This window comes from Mirounga angustirostris, unplaced genomic scaffold (genome assembly GCF_029215605.1).
Source record: "Mirounga angustirostris isolate CCGP_5_RB_7025 unplaced genomic scaffold, mMirAng1.0.hap1 SCAF_4, whole genome shotgun sequence".
NCBI classification, from domain to species: Eukaryota; Metazoa; Chordata; class Mammalia; order Carnivora; family Phocidae; genus Mirounga; species Mirounga angustirostris.
The window spans coordinates 154,405,727-154,422,758 of record NW_026991712.1 but is presented as its reverse complement, the minus strand read 5'-3'; the positions used below and the strand labels follow the sequence as shown (position 1 = coordinate 154,422,758).

The 17,032-nt window shown below is 39.8% G+C and overlaps 1 protein-coding gene across 8 annotated transcripts in view; it reads right to left on the bottom strand.

Moving 5' to 3' along the window:
- Positions 1 to 16,823, bottom strand: part of IPP (intracisternal A particle-promoted polypeptide) — a 73,206-nt gene extending 56,383 nt beyond the window's left edge. For 2 of the 8 annotated variants that reach the window (XM_064589229.1, XM_045897792.3), the window contains exons 1-3: positions 16,449 to 16,606; positions 13,325 to 13,663; positions 8,612 to 9,043 (exon numbers count right to left, since the gene is read on the bottom strand). In XM_064589229.1, coding sequence (XP_064445299.1) covers positions 8,612 to 9,043; positions 13,325 to 13,616 — 724 coding nt within the window. In that variant the 5' untranslated portion in view covers positions 13,617 to 13,663; positions 16,449 to 16,606. Of the gene's footprint in view, positions 1 to 8,611; positions 9,044 to 13,324; positions 13,664 to 16,158; positions 16,401 to 16,448 lie in introns of those variants that run through there. The other 6 variants (XM_064589232.1, XM_054512890.2, XM_064589230.1 and 3 more) reach the window with 6 other exon arrangements.
- Between the last annotated feature and the right edge of the window lie 209 nt (positions 16,824 to 17,032).

The following is a 17,032-nucleotide window of genomic DNA, read 5'->3' as shown; positions in this document are numbered from 1 at the left end:
GCTCCCTGCTTCGCAGGAAGCCTGCTTCTCCTTCTCCCACTCTCCTTGCTTGTGTTCTCTCTCTCGTTGTCTCTCTGTCAAATAAATAAATAAAATCTTAAACAAAACAAAACAAAAAGATATAAAATTATGTCATGTACTTTATTTATTTATTTTTTAAAAGATTTTATTTATTTATTTGAGAGAGAGAGACTGAGAGAGAGAGAGCATGAGAGGGGGGAGGGTCGGGAGGGTCAGAGGGAGAAGCAGACTCCCTGCCGAGCAGGGAGCCCGATGCGGGACTCGATCCAGGGACTCAATCCAGGGACTCCAGGATCATGATCTGAGCCGAAGACAGTTGCTTAACCAACTGAGCCACCCAGGCGCCCAATTATGTCATGTACTTTAAAAAAGGATAGTCAATGCAAGAAACAAAAGATTCCAGTGGGATGAGGTCCATCTCCTAAAACTTTGAGCATGATTGGGTATACTGTTCCTGCCCAAAGATGCTTAGCTGAGGTGAAATGGGGATGAAAGTCAACCTATGTCCACTTGGCAAGCTATAAGACCTGGCCTCTTTTTTTTTTTTTTAAGATTTTATTTATTTATTTGACAGAGAGAGACACAGAGGGAACACAAGCAGGGGGAGTGGGAGAGGGAGAAGCAGGCTCCCCACTGAGCAGGGAGCCCGATGTAGGGCTCGATCCCAGGACCCTGGGATCATGACCTGAGCCGAAGGCAGACACTTAACTGACTGAGCCACCCAGGCGCCCCAAGACCTTGCCTCTTGAATGGGATTATTTTCTAATTTACACAAAGACACCATATATGCTAGCAAGGGACTGTCTCCAAGCTCTGTCCCTATATCCCAGAAGCAATATTGAGGAAACAAGGTCAATTAAACAAATATTGAGAATTCTCACTAATGACTAATAATTTGGAAAGGCAGAATGAGCAGGTAAGAGGTAGAACTGAGAAGTCAAACAAAAAACCATTTCAAGAAATCCTTTAAAGAACCATCAGTAAAGACAGAATCACCATGGCTTGCCATCTAACAGAGCACAGTACTAGCCAAAGTCCACACTAGTGAGACACATTCGTAGCTGGGTTAAGTAAGCCCTGACACAAGATCAGTAACAGGATCTCAGAGAAAGCTCAGAGCCCAGGTCCCTAAGCAAATATCTAAGCCTTAGCAGATCTCTGTTCTTCCACCACCTTCATACCTCAGGCTAGAAAGAAGTGGCGAGAACACAACACAGTCCTCAAATTTTAGCTGGAAGTTACATTAAGGTAGAAAGGGTGTCAAGGAGAATTAGCTTTGCATCATCAGAGTAATCTGGTTTGAAGAGAGTTGCCCATGTTATACATGAGCATTATATCAAGAAGTAACAATACAACTATTAAAATATATCCCAGGAAAAAGAAGAGAAAGAGACTGCAGAATTCATTCTGGAAGAAAACATTAGCCACAAACAGAAACAGACTTGCCATACATGCTTCACAGGATAAAATTACTTAAAAAGTTAGATCTGAGGCACCTGGCTGGCTCAGTTGGTAGAGCATGTGACTCTTGATCACAGGGTTATGAGTTCAAGCCCCACACTGGGCGTGGAGCCTATTTAAAATAAAAATTAAAAAAATATATATAGATCCTATTAAAAAAAAAAGAGCTCAAAGGCAGAATGAGATGCCTTGCTAAGGAAACAAAGTGAGAACCTGAAATGATAGTATTACAGACTTAATAAATTAGAAACAAGAAACACAATAGATATGATGAAAAATCAAACCACCAATTTGGAGTAAAGACTTGAGAAAACAACTGTGAATACAGAACAAAAGAAAATATTTTAGGGGCGCCTGGGTGGCTCAGTCGTTAAGCGTCTGCCTTTGGCTCAGGTCATGATCCCGGGGTCCTGAGATCGAGCCCCATGTCGGGCTCCCTGCTCGGCAGAAAGCCTGCTTCTCCCTCTCCCACTCCCCCTGCTTGTGTTCCCTCTCTCGCTGTGTCTCTATCAAATAAATAAATAAAATCTTTTAAAAAAAAAAGAAAAGAAAATATTTTAATATTAGAAGATGATAAATATGAAGGACAAAGAAGTTCCAATAAAATGATGAAGACTGTTACTCCTGGGTGGCTCAGTCAGTTAAGCATCTGACTCTTGATTTCGGCTCAGGTCGATATCAGGGTCATGGGATCAAGCCCTGCGTCAAGCTCTGGGCTCATCATGGAGTCTGCTTGTCCCTCTCCCTCTGCTCCTCCCCCTGCTCGTGTGTGCGCCCTCTCTCTATAAAGTAAATAAATAAAATCTTAAAAAAAAGATGAAGACTACCAAATGAAACATTAAAAGTATTGAGAAATTTCATACAGGAAGATTTCCCCAAAATGAAGGAAAAACTGAACCTTTAAAAGGAAAGGGTATATAATTATACTCTAATGAAAAATGACTAACACAAATCAAGAATAAAAATAAATAGGGGCGCCTGGGTGGCTCAGATGGTTAAGCGTCTGCCTTCGGCTCAGGTCATGATCCCAGGGTCCTGGGATCGAGCCCCACATCGGGCTCCCTGCTCTGCAGGAAGCCTGCTTCTCCCTCTTCCACTCTCTTTGCTTGTGTTCCCTCTCTCACTGTGTCTCTCTCTGTCAAATAAATAAATAAATAAATAAATAAGTCTTTAAAAAAAAAAAAAGGAATAAAAATAAATAAAATGCCATTATCATTTCCTAATTTGAGTGTCATATTTCAGAGAATATAGTTTTATAGTTGCTTCCTGAAATAATTGATCAGTTATCACTAATTAATAAAAACGATAACTAAGGTTTTGAAACAATGAGCCTATTCTCATAGTTCAAAAGCACATCTGGGAGGACCTGAGTGGCTCAGTTAGTTAACCACTGACTCTTGGTTTCAACTCAGGTCATGATCTCAGGGTCATGAGATCGAGCCCCAAGTCAGGCTCTGTGCTCAGCTCAGAGTCTGCTTGGGATTCTTTTCCCTTTCCTTTTCCTCTCCCTCGCCCTCTGCTCCTCCCCCCTCCCCCCCCATTCTCTCTCAAAATAAATAAAATCTTAAAAAAAAAAAAGTACATCTGGATGCTAGGGAGGTGGGTGGGGGGACAGGTTAAATAGGTGATGGGGATTAAGGAGTGCACTTGTTGTGATGAGCAGTAGGTAATGTACAGAAGTGTGGAATCACTTTTTGTACACCTGAAATTAATATTACCCTGTATGTTAACTAACTGGAATTTAAATAAAAACTTTTTTTAAAAGTATATCTGGGTGCTAATCTTCTATAAGTTGATGCTAATAAATCTTTTGGAAAAAAAAGAATAACAAAATAATTCTTTAGGCATCTAAGCAGAAAAGGCAAATCATTAAAAAAAAAAAAAAGGACCGTGTCATAAACTTTGATTGGGGGCAGGGAGAAATACCATCATAACTTAAGAATATTATGCCCTGGGGGGTGGGGGAGGGGAGGTCTGGGTAGCTCAGTTGGTTAAGTGTCCCACTCTTGATTTTGGCTCAGGTCATGATTTCATAGGTCATGAGATCAAGCCCTGTATTGGGCTCTGCGCTCAGCAGGGAGTCTGCTTGAGATTCTCTCTCCTCTCCCTCTGCCCCTCCCCCCTACTTGAGCACATGCACGTGTGTTTGCTCTCTCTCAATAAATAAATAAATAAATAAATCTCAATTTAAAAAAAGATAATAAAATGCCCAGGGCACCTAGGTGGCTCAGTCAGTTAAGTAACCGACTCTTGATTTCACCTCAGCTCATGATTTCAGGCTCAGGAGATCAAGCTCCCAGTCAGAGGCATGAGATTCACCTTTTCTCTTTCTTGGGTCTTCTCTTTATATGCACAGGTGTCCAGCACCTAGCTGGCCAAAGTGAGGGTTGATGGTTTTCACCAAGCAGCTGTATATCTCTGTTAGAAGCGTCAGAGAGATTCCATTTGTGATGATTTAAAGCTGAGACTTCTAGGACACTTCTGAAATAGCACTTATAGGTAATGCCCACATTCATTTTTCTTAATGCCCATGGAAGGGTGGGGGCAGGGGGTGGGGCTGGAGGTGGGGGTTAAGGAGTATAGGGTTAAGCTGTAGAATGGGAGAAGTCTGGGTTCAAGTCCAGGCTTTACACTTACTAAATATGTGATAGGGACAAACTACCCAATCTGTCTGCTTCAGTTTCCTCATCTGTAAAATAGAAATGACTAATAGTAAAACCTACTTTCTATACTGTGAGAAGTAGGGGGTGAGTGGGTGGCTCAGTCAGGTAAGCCTCGGACTCCTGATTTCAGCTTAGGTCATGATTTCATGGGTTGTGAGATAGAGCCCTGTGTTAGGCTCCTCCATCAGCAGGGAGTCTGTGATTCTCTCTCTCTCTTCCTCTGCTCCTCCTCCTGCTCACAGGCACACACACATGCTCATTCTCTCTCTCTCAAGTAAATAAATAAAACCTTAAAAAAAAAAAAAGACTATTATGCCCATCCATGGGGTGCCTGGCTGGCTCATTCGATAGAGCATGCAACTCTTGATCTCAGGGTTGTAAGTCCCAGCCTCCTGTTGGGTGTAGAGATTACTTTTTTTTTTTTTTTTTAAGATTTTACTATTTATTTATTTGACAGAGAGAGAGAGCACGAGCAGGGGGAGCAGTAGAGGGAGAGGGAGAAGCAGGCTCCCCACTGAGCAGGGAACCCAATGCAGGGCTGGAGCCCAATGCAGGGCTCTATCCTAGGACCTGAGCCGAAGGCAGACACTTAACTGACTGAGCCACCCAAATTTTTAAAATCTTTAAAAAAAAAATTATGCCCATCCAAATTGCTGTTAAAAAAGCAACAGGCAGAAATTCTCAAATATGAAAAGAATTCAGGAAATAGAGTAATCACGAGCTTTTCTTGAAAAAAGTACTTGGTGGGCGCCTGGGTGGCTCAGTTGGTTAAGTGACTGCCTTGGGCTCAGGTCATGACTCTGCAGTTGGGCTCCCTGCTCAGCAGGGAGTCTGCTTCTCCCTCTGACCCTCCTCCCTCTCATGCTCTCTGTCTCTCATTCTCTCTCTCTCAAATAAATAAATAAAATCTTAAAAAAAAAAAAGAAAGAAAGAAGTACTTGGTGATGAAATCCAGCCAACCGGAGGCGCCTGGGTGGCTCAGTCGTTAAGCGTCTGCCTTCAGCTCAGGTCATGATCCCAGGGTCCTGGGACTGAGCCCCGCATCGGGCTCCCTGCTCTGCAGGAAGCCTGCTTTTCCCTCTCCCAATCCCCCTGCTTGTGTTCCCTCTCTAGCTGTATTTCTCTCTGTCAAATAAATAAATAAAAATATTAAAAAAAAAAAAAAAGAAAGAAAGAAATCCAGCCAACCAAAAGACAAATCAAAAAAGAAAATTTGGGGGCGCCTGGGTGGCTCAGTTGGTTGGGTGACTGCCTTCGGCTCAGGTCACGATCCTGGGGTCCCGGGATCGAGTCCCGCATCGGGCTCCCTGCTCAGAGGGGAGTCTGCTTCTCCCTCTGACCCTCCCCCCTCTCATGCTCTATCTCATTCTCTCTCTCAAATGAATGGATAAAATCTTAAAAAAAGAAAAAAAAAGAAAGAAAAAAAAGAAAATTTGGGAATAAAAAGACTGAAAAAGGGGATGCCTGGGTGGCTCAGTCGTTAAGCGTCTGCCTTCGGCTTGGGTCATGATCCCAGGGTCCTGGATTGAGCCCCGCATGAGGCTCCCTGCTGCACGGGAAGCCTGCTTCTCCCTCTCCTACTTGCCCTGCTTGTGTTCCTGCTCTCACGATCTCTCTGTCAAATAAATAAATAAAATCTTTAAAAAAAAAAAAGACTGAAAAACTGGTAGACAACATTAATTCATTTAAATACAGAACAAAAGCACAGAGCTAGGGAAATCATGATTAGAAAAAAAAATCTATATAAAGGTATAAACCTTGGGTGGTGGCATAGGAAGAAAAATAATAATGCTAATTACCTTATTTTTCTTAGTGGGTCTATACTGTTTAAAATTGAAACACAAAACAATGTATGTTAAAAATATTGGAATTAAAAATTTAAAAATAATAAATAAAAATAAAATTAAAACACAAATGAAACTTTTATTTCATCTTTTAATGATTTTCATCTTTTGTCCTTAACTCGATAAGAACTTTTTAGAATGAGTGTTTCTTGAGATAAACATTCATTGAAATTAGTTATTACTTCAATTTCTTAACTTTTAATGAGATTTAAGTATGCTTTTTGTATTAAAAATAGTATGTACTGAATGATTCTTACATTATTTTCTGTTTATTCATCCAACCATACATCCACCCATCATCCATCATCCTATACAGAGATATCTAGAATGATGTTTACTAAATGTTAATTATAACTGGTTATTTCTGGGTGGTGGACTTTGGGGGAATTTGTTGTTTTATTATACTTTATTACCTAAACATTTATAAGAGGATGTACCATTTTTAAAAAGTAGTCATTCTCTAAAATGGCAAGAAATAGATGTGTTATCATATAGCTAGTAGTATTACATTTCCTGAATTATTCCAGTGGTAAATACAAAAAAATATACTGGGGGGAAGTCTACATATTTCATATAACATAATTTAACCATTTCTATTAAGTCTTTTGCTCTCTCTCTAAATTTTGTGGTAGTCTCATTATTTTTCTACATAAACTGCCCACCTTTTCTCTAATATGATCAAAAAGAAAGTTTCAAAGTTGAAATATATTAAAATCTTTAAAAAAAAATCCTCCATTTACTTCTCCCTGACTCCTTGCAGTTTTACTCCAGTGAAATACCTTTAGCTGACAATTATTGGGCATGCTAATAAGCAGTACAAGGTTTGAATATTATAACACTAAAAACCTGTAGGAAAACATGCCCCAATTCTAGGTAACTTTCTCTTGCTCTTAGCAAAGGAACTTTCCTGCAGCACTCTGTATCTACGGAACTTGGTAAAAGACAACTCAACCATGAAAGCTTTTGTCCCACTCCTAAATTCTCATATGATTCAAGCAAAAATGTGTCTGGATAATTTCTCTCTTCTTGTTTTAGCATTTAAATACAATCGGTCTTCATTATTTGTGGATTCCTTTACTTATGAAAACATCTACTCATTAAAATGCACTTGTAACCCAAATTAACACTCATGTTGCTTTCCTAGTCATTCACAGGCATGCTGCAGAGTGGAAAAAAATCTGAATCACCTGAATGCATGTTTCCAGGTGGGAACTGAACAAGGTGACGCTCTGCCTTGTGTTTCAGCTCTCATATTATAAACAAGTGTCCTTTTCATTGTCTATTTAGTGCCATGTTTTTCACATTTTTGGGCTTTTTGTTGGTGATTTCATTGTTAAAAATGACTCCAAGCATACTGTTGAAGTGCTGTCTAGTGTTCCTGATTGTAAGAAGCCTGTAATGTGCCTTATGGAATAAATACATGTATTAGGTTTCATTTAGGCATGGGTTATAAGGCTGTTGGCCATGAGTTCAAAATTAAATCAAGTATATATATATTAAATAAGATGTTTTTGATAGAAACACACATAAAACAAGGTTATGTATTGATCAGGTGGCAAAAATACTGTGACCTAGGTAAGAACTTACCCAGTATTTCCCCTAGGAACAATGTCTCAGTATTTGCCAATTCAGTGTTTGTGGCAACTTTATAGAACAGAACTATTGTGAATAATAAGAATTGATTGAGTAATGTATATGCATTAATAAAAAGACATCACTCAGAAAAACCTATCAAATTCTGTTAATATTGTTAAGAGTAGAAAAAAACCCTAAAAATCCACATTAAATATAATTCTTTCACAGAATTACACCTTTAATGCTAATAGTGTATTTAATTGATAAGATCATTTGTAACTCAGTCACATCCTAAAGTTTCAGTGCATGACAAGAGTAAGAGCTTCAAATCTTGAAACCAGGTCTAAGGTAGTTTATAAAAATAAATTTAAACATGGGGCGCCTGGCTGGCTCAGTCAGTGGGGCATGCGACTCTTGAACTTGGGGTTGTGGGTTCAAGCCCCACATTGGGTGTAGAGTGCTTAAAAATAAAATATTAATATATCAATTAATAATTAATATATATATGTATGTATCATTTTTCTAATATAAAAATTAATACTATTTTATACTACAATGAAAAGTATTTTCAGTTTAGTACCTAAAGATGATTCAAAGGCTATTTAGAAGCTATGATATTATATTAATAAAAAATTAATTTTATAATGAGAAGACTTACAGGATTTATTGAGTTTGGGTTTTGTTTTTAGCATATGCATTTTCCTCAAGTGTCAGGTTTTGCTCAATTTTTTAGGGGAGCAAGAGGAAATCTTCCACTGAAATAATCAGTACTACCAAAAACAGCAGTGGTATTTTAGCTCTGTCAGTAATTTTATCTATAACTCTAATCTCCCTTAGTATTTAATCTCAAGAAAGGTATGTAAGAATTTGATCAAAATAATGGGTAGAAATACTGAAATACTATCTGCAAAACACAAAAGTTGTATCTTGCATATATTAATCATTCAATAAATGTCTGCTATTGAACTGAAAAATGAAAACATTATCACATTTCAAACAGAGAATAAGCCACTGGATATTCACTCATTTGATACGCAAAAAAATTACCTTCTATATACTTTAAAAGCCTCTGAGGAGGTAATAAAGGGAATCGAATTGGTTCTAGCACTTCTACCACATGCTTTCTTCTTTTTCCCAGGTCCTTCAGAATCCATTGCATTGCAGCTAAGAAGACCTGATATTCATCCTCAATACTGAGCTCTTCGCTTCGCAAAATTTTGATTAGTTGATCTTTTGTAAGCGCCAGGAACTCCTCCCCACTGTGAACCTCCAAGAAATGGACATGAATGTAGTTTTCTGTGAATTCCAAAAGATCATGGCAGGCAATTTGCTCAGAGAACTGAAAGAGCCCAATGCAGTTCAATGGATCAATTTGTCCTTTCAGAAATTCACAGCATAAGTTAACAACTTCAGTCAACTGTAGCATGTCTGCTGCAACAATCAGCTCCTGGACATTATTCACACCTATGTTCACTATACCTAGGGAATTAGGGAGACAAAATAACCAAAAAAATAAAAACAAACATTTGACTTATATTAAGAAAGCATTATATTTAAATCTACTGATAGCTTAGTATTTGCTGAGTAGATAGATGCTAAGTAAAAAGGCAACAAAGGATTTGTATAAAGAGTGCAAAACTTAAATGATGATACTTAACATTTATGGAACACTTACAATGGACAGAAACATTAATTGTTTTATCCATTCACTTAACTGTCACTACAACCCCATAGAGTATGTGTTATTATTTTTTCTTTTTCTACCAATTTAACAGAAATAGAAAGTTTATTTATTTTATTATATATTAAAAAAATGTTTTTTAAGTAGGGTCCACACCCAGCATGGAGCCCAATGTGGGGCTTGAACTCAGGACCCTGAGATCAAGACCTGAGCTGAATCAAGAGACAGATGCTTAACCAACTGAGCCACCCAAGTGCCCTGAAGAATCAGAAAGTTTAAATAACTTATCTTCAAGTCACATGGTCAAGTGACTGAGGGTAGGGATTGACATCAAAGTCCATGCTTTCAACATTTTAACATAAGGCTATATGCATCTAACATTTACTGAGGCACTGGGGTAAGACAGGGTCCCCATCTTCAATTATGATAAAGTACCACACAAACATTAACTATTAATACTAGGTATAAGCAAGTGTCTATAACATATGAGAAGTTACTAAATACTTAACATTTAAGTAACTATGTACACCACTTTCTTTCTAGATGACTTCACTTCCATATATTTACATATATGACTTTGGGAGAACACCAACTAGTCAAATATATTTAGAAGGGAAGAAAAACAATGTAATTCTCCTACCTGATAAGGACAAACTCTCCATTCAATCTTATACTTCCCTTTATCCCTTTTATGATATTCACCCCGCTAAACTATTTGTCTAAAATTTGTATTCCCAATAAGATTTATAAAGTCTGTTGGGGGAAGCCTTCCCCTTCTGTATTCTCAATGCCTAGCGCCCACTAGGCACTCAAAAAATTTGTTTTAAATAAATTAATGGCCAAAGTGATTATCGTGAGAGGAAGAATATCGCTTGCTGAATGCAAACACGGGTTCCCGAAAGTAAGAAATGGAATCCACCATGGCAGTAAATGGTATGCTGCAGAGAAAACTGAGATAAGACTTAGTTGAATGGAAAAAAAAAAAAAGACTTAATTGAATGAAATGAGAATTCACAACAAATTTGGACAAGATCATGGGTTGTAATCTATGAAGACTGAATGCCTGCTACTGGATAAAGCCAAGAGTTACTTGAGAGCAATAAAAAGAATGTCCTATAACTACATAAGGCTTTATAGATTACAAAAAGCACTTTTACATTTATGAAAATTTATCTCATTTAATTTTCACATGAATTATGAAATGTTATCCCCACTTTACAACTAAGGAATATGAGGCTCTCACAACTTCATTTCAAATTTTTAAGTACCTAAACTGCACTACTTACAAAGCTCTGAGAAGGCAGAGGCCCTGTCTATCTTGTTTACTGCTATATCCCTAGTGCTTAGCTCACAAAAAGTATTCTTTTTTTTTTTTTAAAGATTTTATTTATTTATTTGAGAGAGAGAATGAGAGTGGGGAGGGTCAGAGGGAGAAGCAGACTCCCTGCTGAGCAGGGAGCCCGATGCGGGAATCGATCCCAGGACTCCAGGATCATCACCTGAGCTGAAGGCAGTCGCTTAACCAACTGAGCCACCCAGGCGCCCCTCACAAAAAGTATTCATATGGGATACCTTGCTGGCTCAGTCAGTACAGCATGTGACTCTTGACCTGGGGGTTCTGAGTTCAAGCCCCATATGAGGCATAGAGCTTATTTTAAAAAAATAAGGGGCACCTGGGTGGCTCAGTTGGTTGAGCGTCTGCCTTCGGCTCTGGTCATGATCCCAGAGTCCTGGGATCGAGCCGCAAGTCGGGCTCCCTACTCAGCGGGGAGTCTGCTTCTCCCTCTCCTTCTGTCCTGCTTGTGCTCTCTCTCTCTCTCAAATAAATAAATAAAATCTTCAAAAAAAAAAAAAGAACCTTGATTTTGTTGTGGGTAGTAATTGTGCCCTGCTAAAAATTATATTTCTTAGCCTCATTTACAGATAGGGATGAACTTTTTACTGTTTGGTCCATGGGATACAGACAGCAGTTACTGGGTACGGCTACCAGAAAAGCCTAAAAAGAGCACAGTCTCAGCTAGCAGGCCCTTTTGCCTTTTTCCCTTCCTCCTTCCACTGTCTGAAATTCAGCAATCATGAGATTAGACGCTACAAGCTATAGATGGTAGAGCAAAATGTTGGGAGAATATTAGGACACTAAGGACATCATGAAGCCACCATACCATCCCTGGAATGCCTATTATGAATTCACTCCTGTGGGAAAAGAAACTATCTTGTTAAGCCACTTGATATCTTTTACCCGTAGCCAAATTCTCTTCTTAATTGTTATACCAATTATAGCTTTAAATGTCAGTATTCTAGAATGTTATTTCTCCCAGATATGTTCACTAGCTTTTATTTCCTCTGGGTTTTACCACTTTTTATTTATTTGATGGAAGTGCTAATCACCAATATAGTGATAGTACCAGGAATATCTTTCACTAAGTATCTCTTGCTGCTACCCTTAGACAAGAGGCAGAATAAACACCTTGTAGCATTTCTTCTGTTTTTGCATAGTTCAACACTAATTCCTTTGGATTAATCTGTGTTAATTTACACTTTGCAAATAAGAGAAGCAGGACATTTATGAAGCTGTTTTCAGCTCACACAAGTCATTTAGAAAAGGTTAAAAAAAAATCCCTCAATGCTAATTTGTACATTAGCCAATAGATAGGGCTGCATTGCTTTCGGTAAATAAAACATAGTCATTTTTACAATCTCCAAATTAAGAGTTATTTTCTGATATTTTCCAAAACATAATAAGAAACAACACAAAGAAATCTCCTTTTGTCATTTTTAAGGTTTAAATACCATGCACTAAATAAATAATACTTTATCAGGTCACATAATTATCTCCCACCAGGGGCGCCTGGGTGGCTCAGTCGTTAAGCGCCTGCCTTCAACGCAGGTCCTGATCCCGGGGTCCTGGGATCCAGCCCCGCATTGGGCTCCCCGCTTGGTGGGAGGCCTATTTCTCCCTCTCCCGCGTCCCCTGCTTGTGTTTCTGCACTATCTCTCTCTGTCAAATAAATAAATAAAATCTTTAAAAAAAAAATTATCTCCCACTAAGTAGTCCTGTAAGGAGAGTATGATGACCATAGTCTTTGTTTTCAAACATTTTTTCTGATTATATTGTATTTGCTCATAGAAAAAAACTTCAAAGCAGAAAAGTATAAAAATGAAAATCACGCATTTTCCCACAGACACTGTACTAACACTTTAGTGTCTTTCAAATCTTATTTCTACGTATATTTGTTACATATCATATAAAACTTATACTTCATGGTTTTTTGTGTGTGTTTTCTAATGTTATCAAAACTTTTTAAAAACATTTTTTTTTAAGATTTTTTATTTATTTATTTGACAGAGAGACAGAAAGAAGCACAGGTAGGCAGAGAGGCAGGCAGAGGGAGAGGGAGAAGTAGGCTCCCCGCTGAGCAGGGAGCCCGATGCGGGACTGGATCCCAAGACCCTGGGATCATGACCTGAGCTGAAGGCAGCCGCTTAACTGACTGAGTAAATAAATAAAAGTTTTAATTAAAATACATGCTGACTATAAATATTTTGAGGGGAAAAAGAAAAAGAGGGAAAAATAAAGATCTTCCATATTCCACCATCCAGAGATAAACATTTATCAACATCTGGTCTTTTTCCTGTGCACAAATAAAATGATTTTTTTTCTTTACAAAACTGAGTACTTATATCCAAAATTTTTTCCATTTAATATATTCTAAACACTCTTCCATAGTATATATTTAAATAATTTGAGAGATCTAAAAATATATTCCATGATACATACATGTGCCATAATTTATTTAACCACATAACCTACTGAGGGGTAGTTAGATTGTATTCAATTATGTACTGTTATAAATAATGTTACAATAAACATCCTGGTACATAAGTATTTGCCTGCATCACTAATTAATTCCTTATGATTCCTAGAAAAGGAATACTGGGTCAAAAGATAGGAACTTTTCAGTCATAATAACATATTGTCAAATTACTTTCCATAGAAGTTGTATCAATTTATATTCCCATTGCAATGCATGAGTGATTACATCATTCGTCACTCAAAGCTATAGGCTCACTTAACATACCTGTATAAATGAAATCTAGAAGTATTTGAAAGATTCCAGCTTCAATTCCTAGAATCTGTACAACATCTTTTGAGGACTCTTTCATTCCTCCAGTGAACAAAGCTGCAAAGTAAGGACTACTGGCAGCCAAAACCAGCCGATGAACTTTAAAAGTTTCCTTCCCGACTTGCAGCTGTACATCACAGAAATGCTCTCCATTCCTCATTTTATTGATCTGGGCCAAGATGAGTTGGGCATGTTTATCTGATGAAAATGGACTATCACCAGCCTTGGGACTGTCCTCATTAGCCATGATGACAGATTAATTAAAAGGACTACTGCCCATAATCTGGTCCTACCCTGAAAAACAAAATAGAAGGAGACCAGAAAACATATTTTTGTGTTTAACACGTCTTCTATTCACACACATATCAAACATTCCCTATCCTCAAGAAGCTTACAATCTACTTAGGGACATAAAACACACACAAAACAAATAAGGACTAAACCTGTGTGGTACTATTCCTAATAGGGTTTCAGGGAAGGGAATAAGTAATGGGGCCTAAAATAATTGGAGGATGCTTCACGGTAGAAATGCGACCTGAACTGGATGTTGCAAGATAAAGATTAACATATGAGGAGAGGGCATAAGCCCTTCTAGGTGAAATAAAGAAAATAAGAAAAGGCACAAAGGCAGAAGTTTGTTGTTGTTGTTTTTAAAGATTTTATTTATTTATTTGAGAAAGAGAGAGCACATGAGGGGGAGAGGGTCAAAGGGAGAAGCAGACTCCCCGCTGAGCAGGGAGCCCGATGCGGGACTCAATCCTGGGACTCCAGGATCATGACCTGAGCCGAAGGCATTCGCTTAACCAACTAAACCACCCAGGCACCCAGAAGTTTTTGTATACTGTAGTAAGGAAGCACACACTCTAGGCAGAATGAATTTTCAAAAACCAACTGTGATCAGGCCAACTGTCTGCTTACAATCCTTCAACTTGCACACTTCTCTTGGCACACAAAGCCCTTCAAATCTCACCTCTGTCTACCTGTCCGGTCCTATCTCCCATACTCTTCTTTGAACTTAATACTCCAACAAAACCTTAACAATTTGCAGTTCTCTAAAAGTGTCTCTTTCAAGACATCCTTCCCCACCTTTTCCTTTTGGGTCTTTGTTATAATTTAAGACTCTGTTCAAACATAATTTCCTACAGAACCTTCCCTGTTCCTCTCTCCTCTGGATTTGGTGCTCATCCTAAACTTGCCTATTTTACAGTGTTTATCACACTCTGCCTTGTCAGACACTCTACCACCCTACTTCCTACAGACACATATATTCTCTGAAAGCTTCCTGAAAGACAGTCTCTTAAGGGCAAGGACTATCTTTCACAGTAGTAGCACCAGTACCTAACATATATTAAGTTTTCAAATATCTGTGAAATGAACGAGTACAATGAGAAATAACAATACCTTAGGTTTTGTCTAACTATGATAGCTTTTCCACATATTCTGCCAAATGTAATCCTCACAATAATTAAGAGGCTGGAAGAAAAGGTATTGTTATTTGAAATGAGAGAAAAGGAAACTGAAGCTCAAAGTCTCCCAAGGACACAGTGTTAGTATAACGACAGTCTCAGTATTTGAATCCAAGTCTTATTACTCTAAATCCTGGGCTTTCCCCACCATATCACATGCATAGGATTTATTAGGCCAGGTTATAGAGAAAAGGCTTTGAAACCCAAGCACAGAAATTTAGCCACTATAGACTCAAGAGTAAACATGACAACAGTCATGTTTCAGAACTGTTATATGAACCTTCCAGGGAATGAGCTGAGAGGTAGCAAAGTCCTTGAAAACAGCCTTACAGCTCCAACAGTGAGAATCTAAGGGATAAATCCAACTTACTTTTTAAATAAAGAAACCATGAGATCCAGTAATATAATACATTTGGAGATGAAGCACAAGGGAAATCCAAGATGACTACAGTTTTGTAATCTAGGCATCAAAGGGAAGTAGTAATAAGACTGACAGAAAGGTGTGGGCTGATGTTAGAAAAAAGTGGTTAAGTTTACAGCATTCAGTCAAACTTATCAAAGTAAAACTAAGCTGATTATCATGATTATCTAGGAATTGAGAAATCTGATTGAGAAGTTCCAAAGCAGCTGCTAAAACTTCCAATGAGCATTTACAGAATGTCAACATATTACATTTAATCGGCATATAAAAGCAAACAGTGCATTTGTCTCTACATTGAAATTTGACCTGCAGAATATTATTAAACATGACATGGCTGTTAGGCTTTTTTTCTGTTTTAGATTTCTTCCTGTCAGCAAATTTTGAACCCTAGGGGCTTGATTACAAGGTACCTCCTCTGCCCCCAACTTCGAGGCATCAAGCACAGCCACTGAGCTAAAATGCTGCCTCCTGCTACTAAATAGTTGACTGAATATCCACCCACTGGGGTAGCAGACAGCAGAAATCCTAACGTGTTACCATGCTTCTTAGTAATTGCTGATACTATCCCACTGCCAGTGAAGAACTTCATTCCAAAGGGCGGCACATGCGCGGCCATATTTCCAAAAGGAAAGAGCATAACTCCGGGACACTGCATACGGATGCGAGGAAGAGACCCAAGCTTGAAAGGAAGATTATTAGGAAACGGTGGAGATGCCCAGAAGTGAAGACCTATGTTTGGTGGCCTTGACTCTACTGCCGAGGGCATCGGGAAGCTGCTTCAGCAAAGGGTGGCAGAAAAAGCAAGCGTCAAAAAACCGAGGCTCTTTGTGCTTGAGTGGGGGATCTGGAGAGTTACCCCTAAGCTGCTGCGACACTACAAGAGGATAAACATTCGGCGCTACCTAAATGGCGGAGAAGGCAGCTCACACTTGTCTGGGGCTAGCTGACAGGTTGGGGGCTCGGCCTTCGCATTCCCCGGTGGGGGCGGGGAAAGGAGAGGCAGGAGCGGACCCGACGAGGCCAAGCGAAAGGTGAGGGCGAAAACACTTTGACTATCAGAGGCACGCCTGAGCGGCCCGAGGAACCGTTTCCAGAGGCTCCTCTCCTCTCCTCAGGGGTCCCAAGAGCCGTAAGAGCGAAGAGGTCATTCCCAACCCCGTCATAGCCGCACCCGGACGCAGGCCCTTCTTACCCGCCGCTTCCCCTTCCCGCCGGCGCCCGCTCAGGCCCTGCGCGCGCAGTCACGACCAGCGCCGGCGCCGAGGGGGCGGGGGAAACCCCGCTGGGCGGACGAGGCGGAGGTGACGGCACAGCGATCGGCGGAGCGCTGGAGGCGAGGCCAGGCCTGCTGAGGAGCGCCTCTCGCGCGCCGCCGGCCCCCGTCAGGTCTGCGCGTGCGCAGTGTTCTTCCGCTCGCGGGTGGCGGCGGCTCCCTGAGCCTAGCGGCTGTGGCCCGGGGCTGGTGTTGGATTCCCCGCCCGCCAACTGCACAGCGGCACGTCCAAGCTCTTGCCTGTTGGGGCTGGCCGGTTCGACCGTTCCACTGCACCTACGTTCTCTCCATTCCTGTGGCGTCCCAGATAGCCAGCGAACCTCAGTGTTAAAGAAAGACAGAGACAAACACGAGCGCTGCGCTTCTCTTTTTTTTTTAAACTTGAGATGTAATTGAGATGTAATTGACGTATAACTTTAGCTTCATGGGTAACAACATGATTTTTATTTATTTGACAGCGAGAGAGAGAACACAGGCAGGGAGAGTGGGAGGGGGAGAAGCAG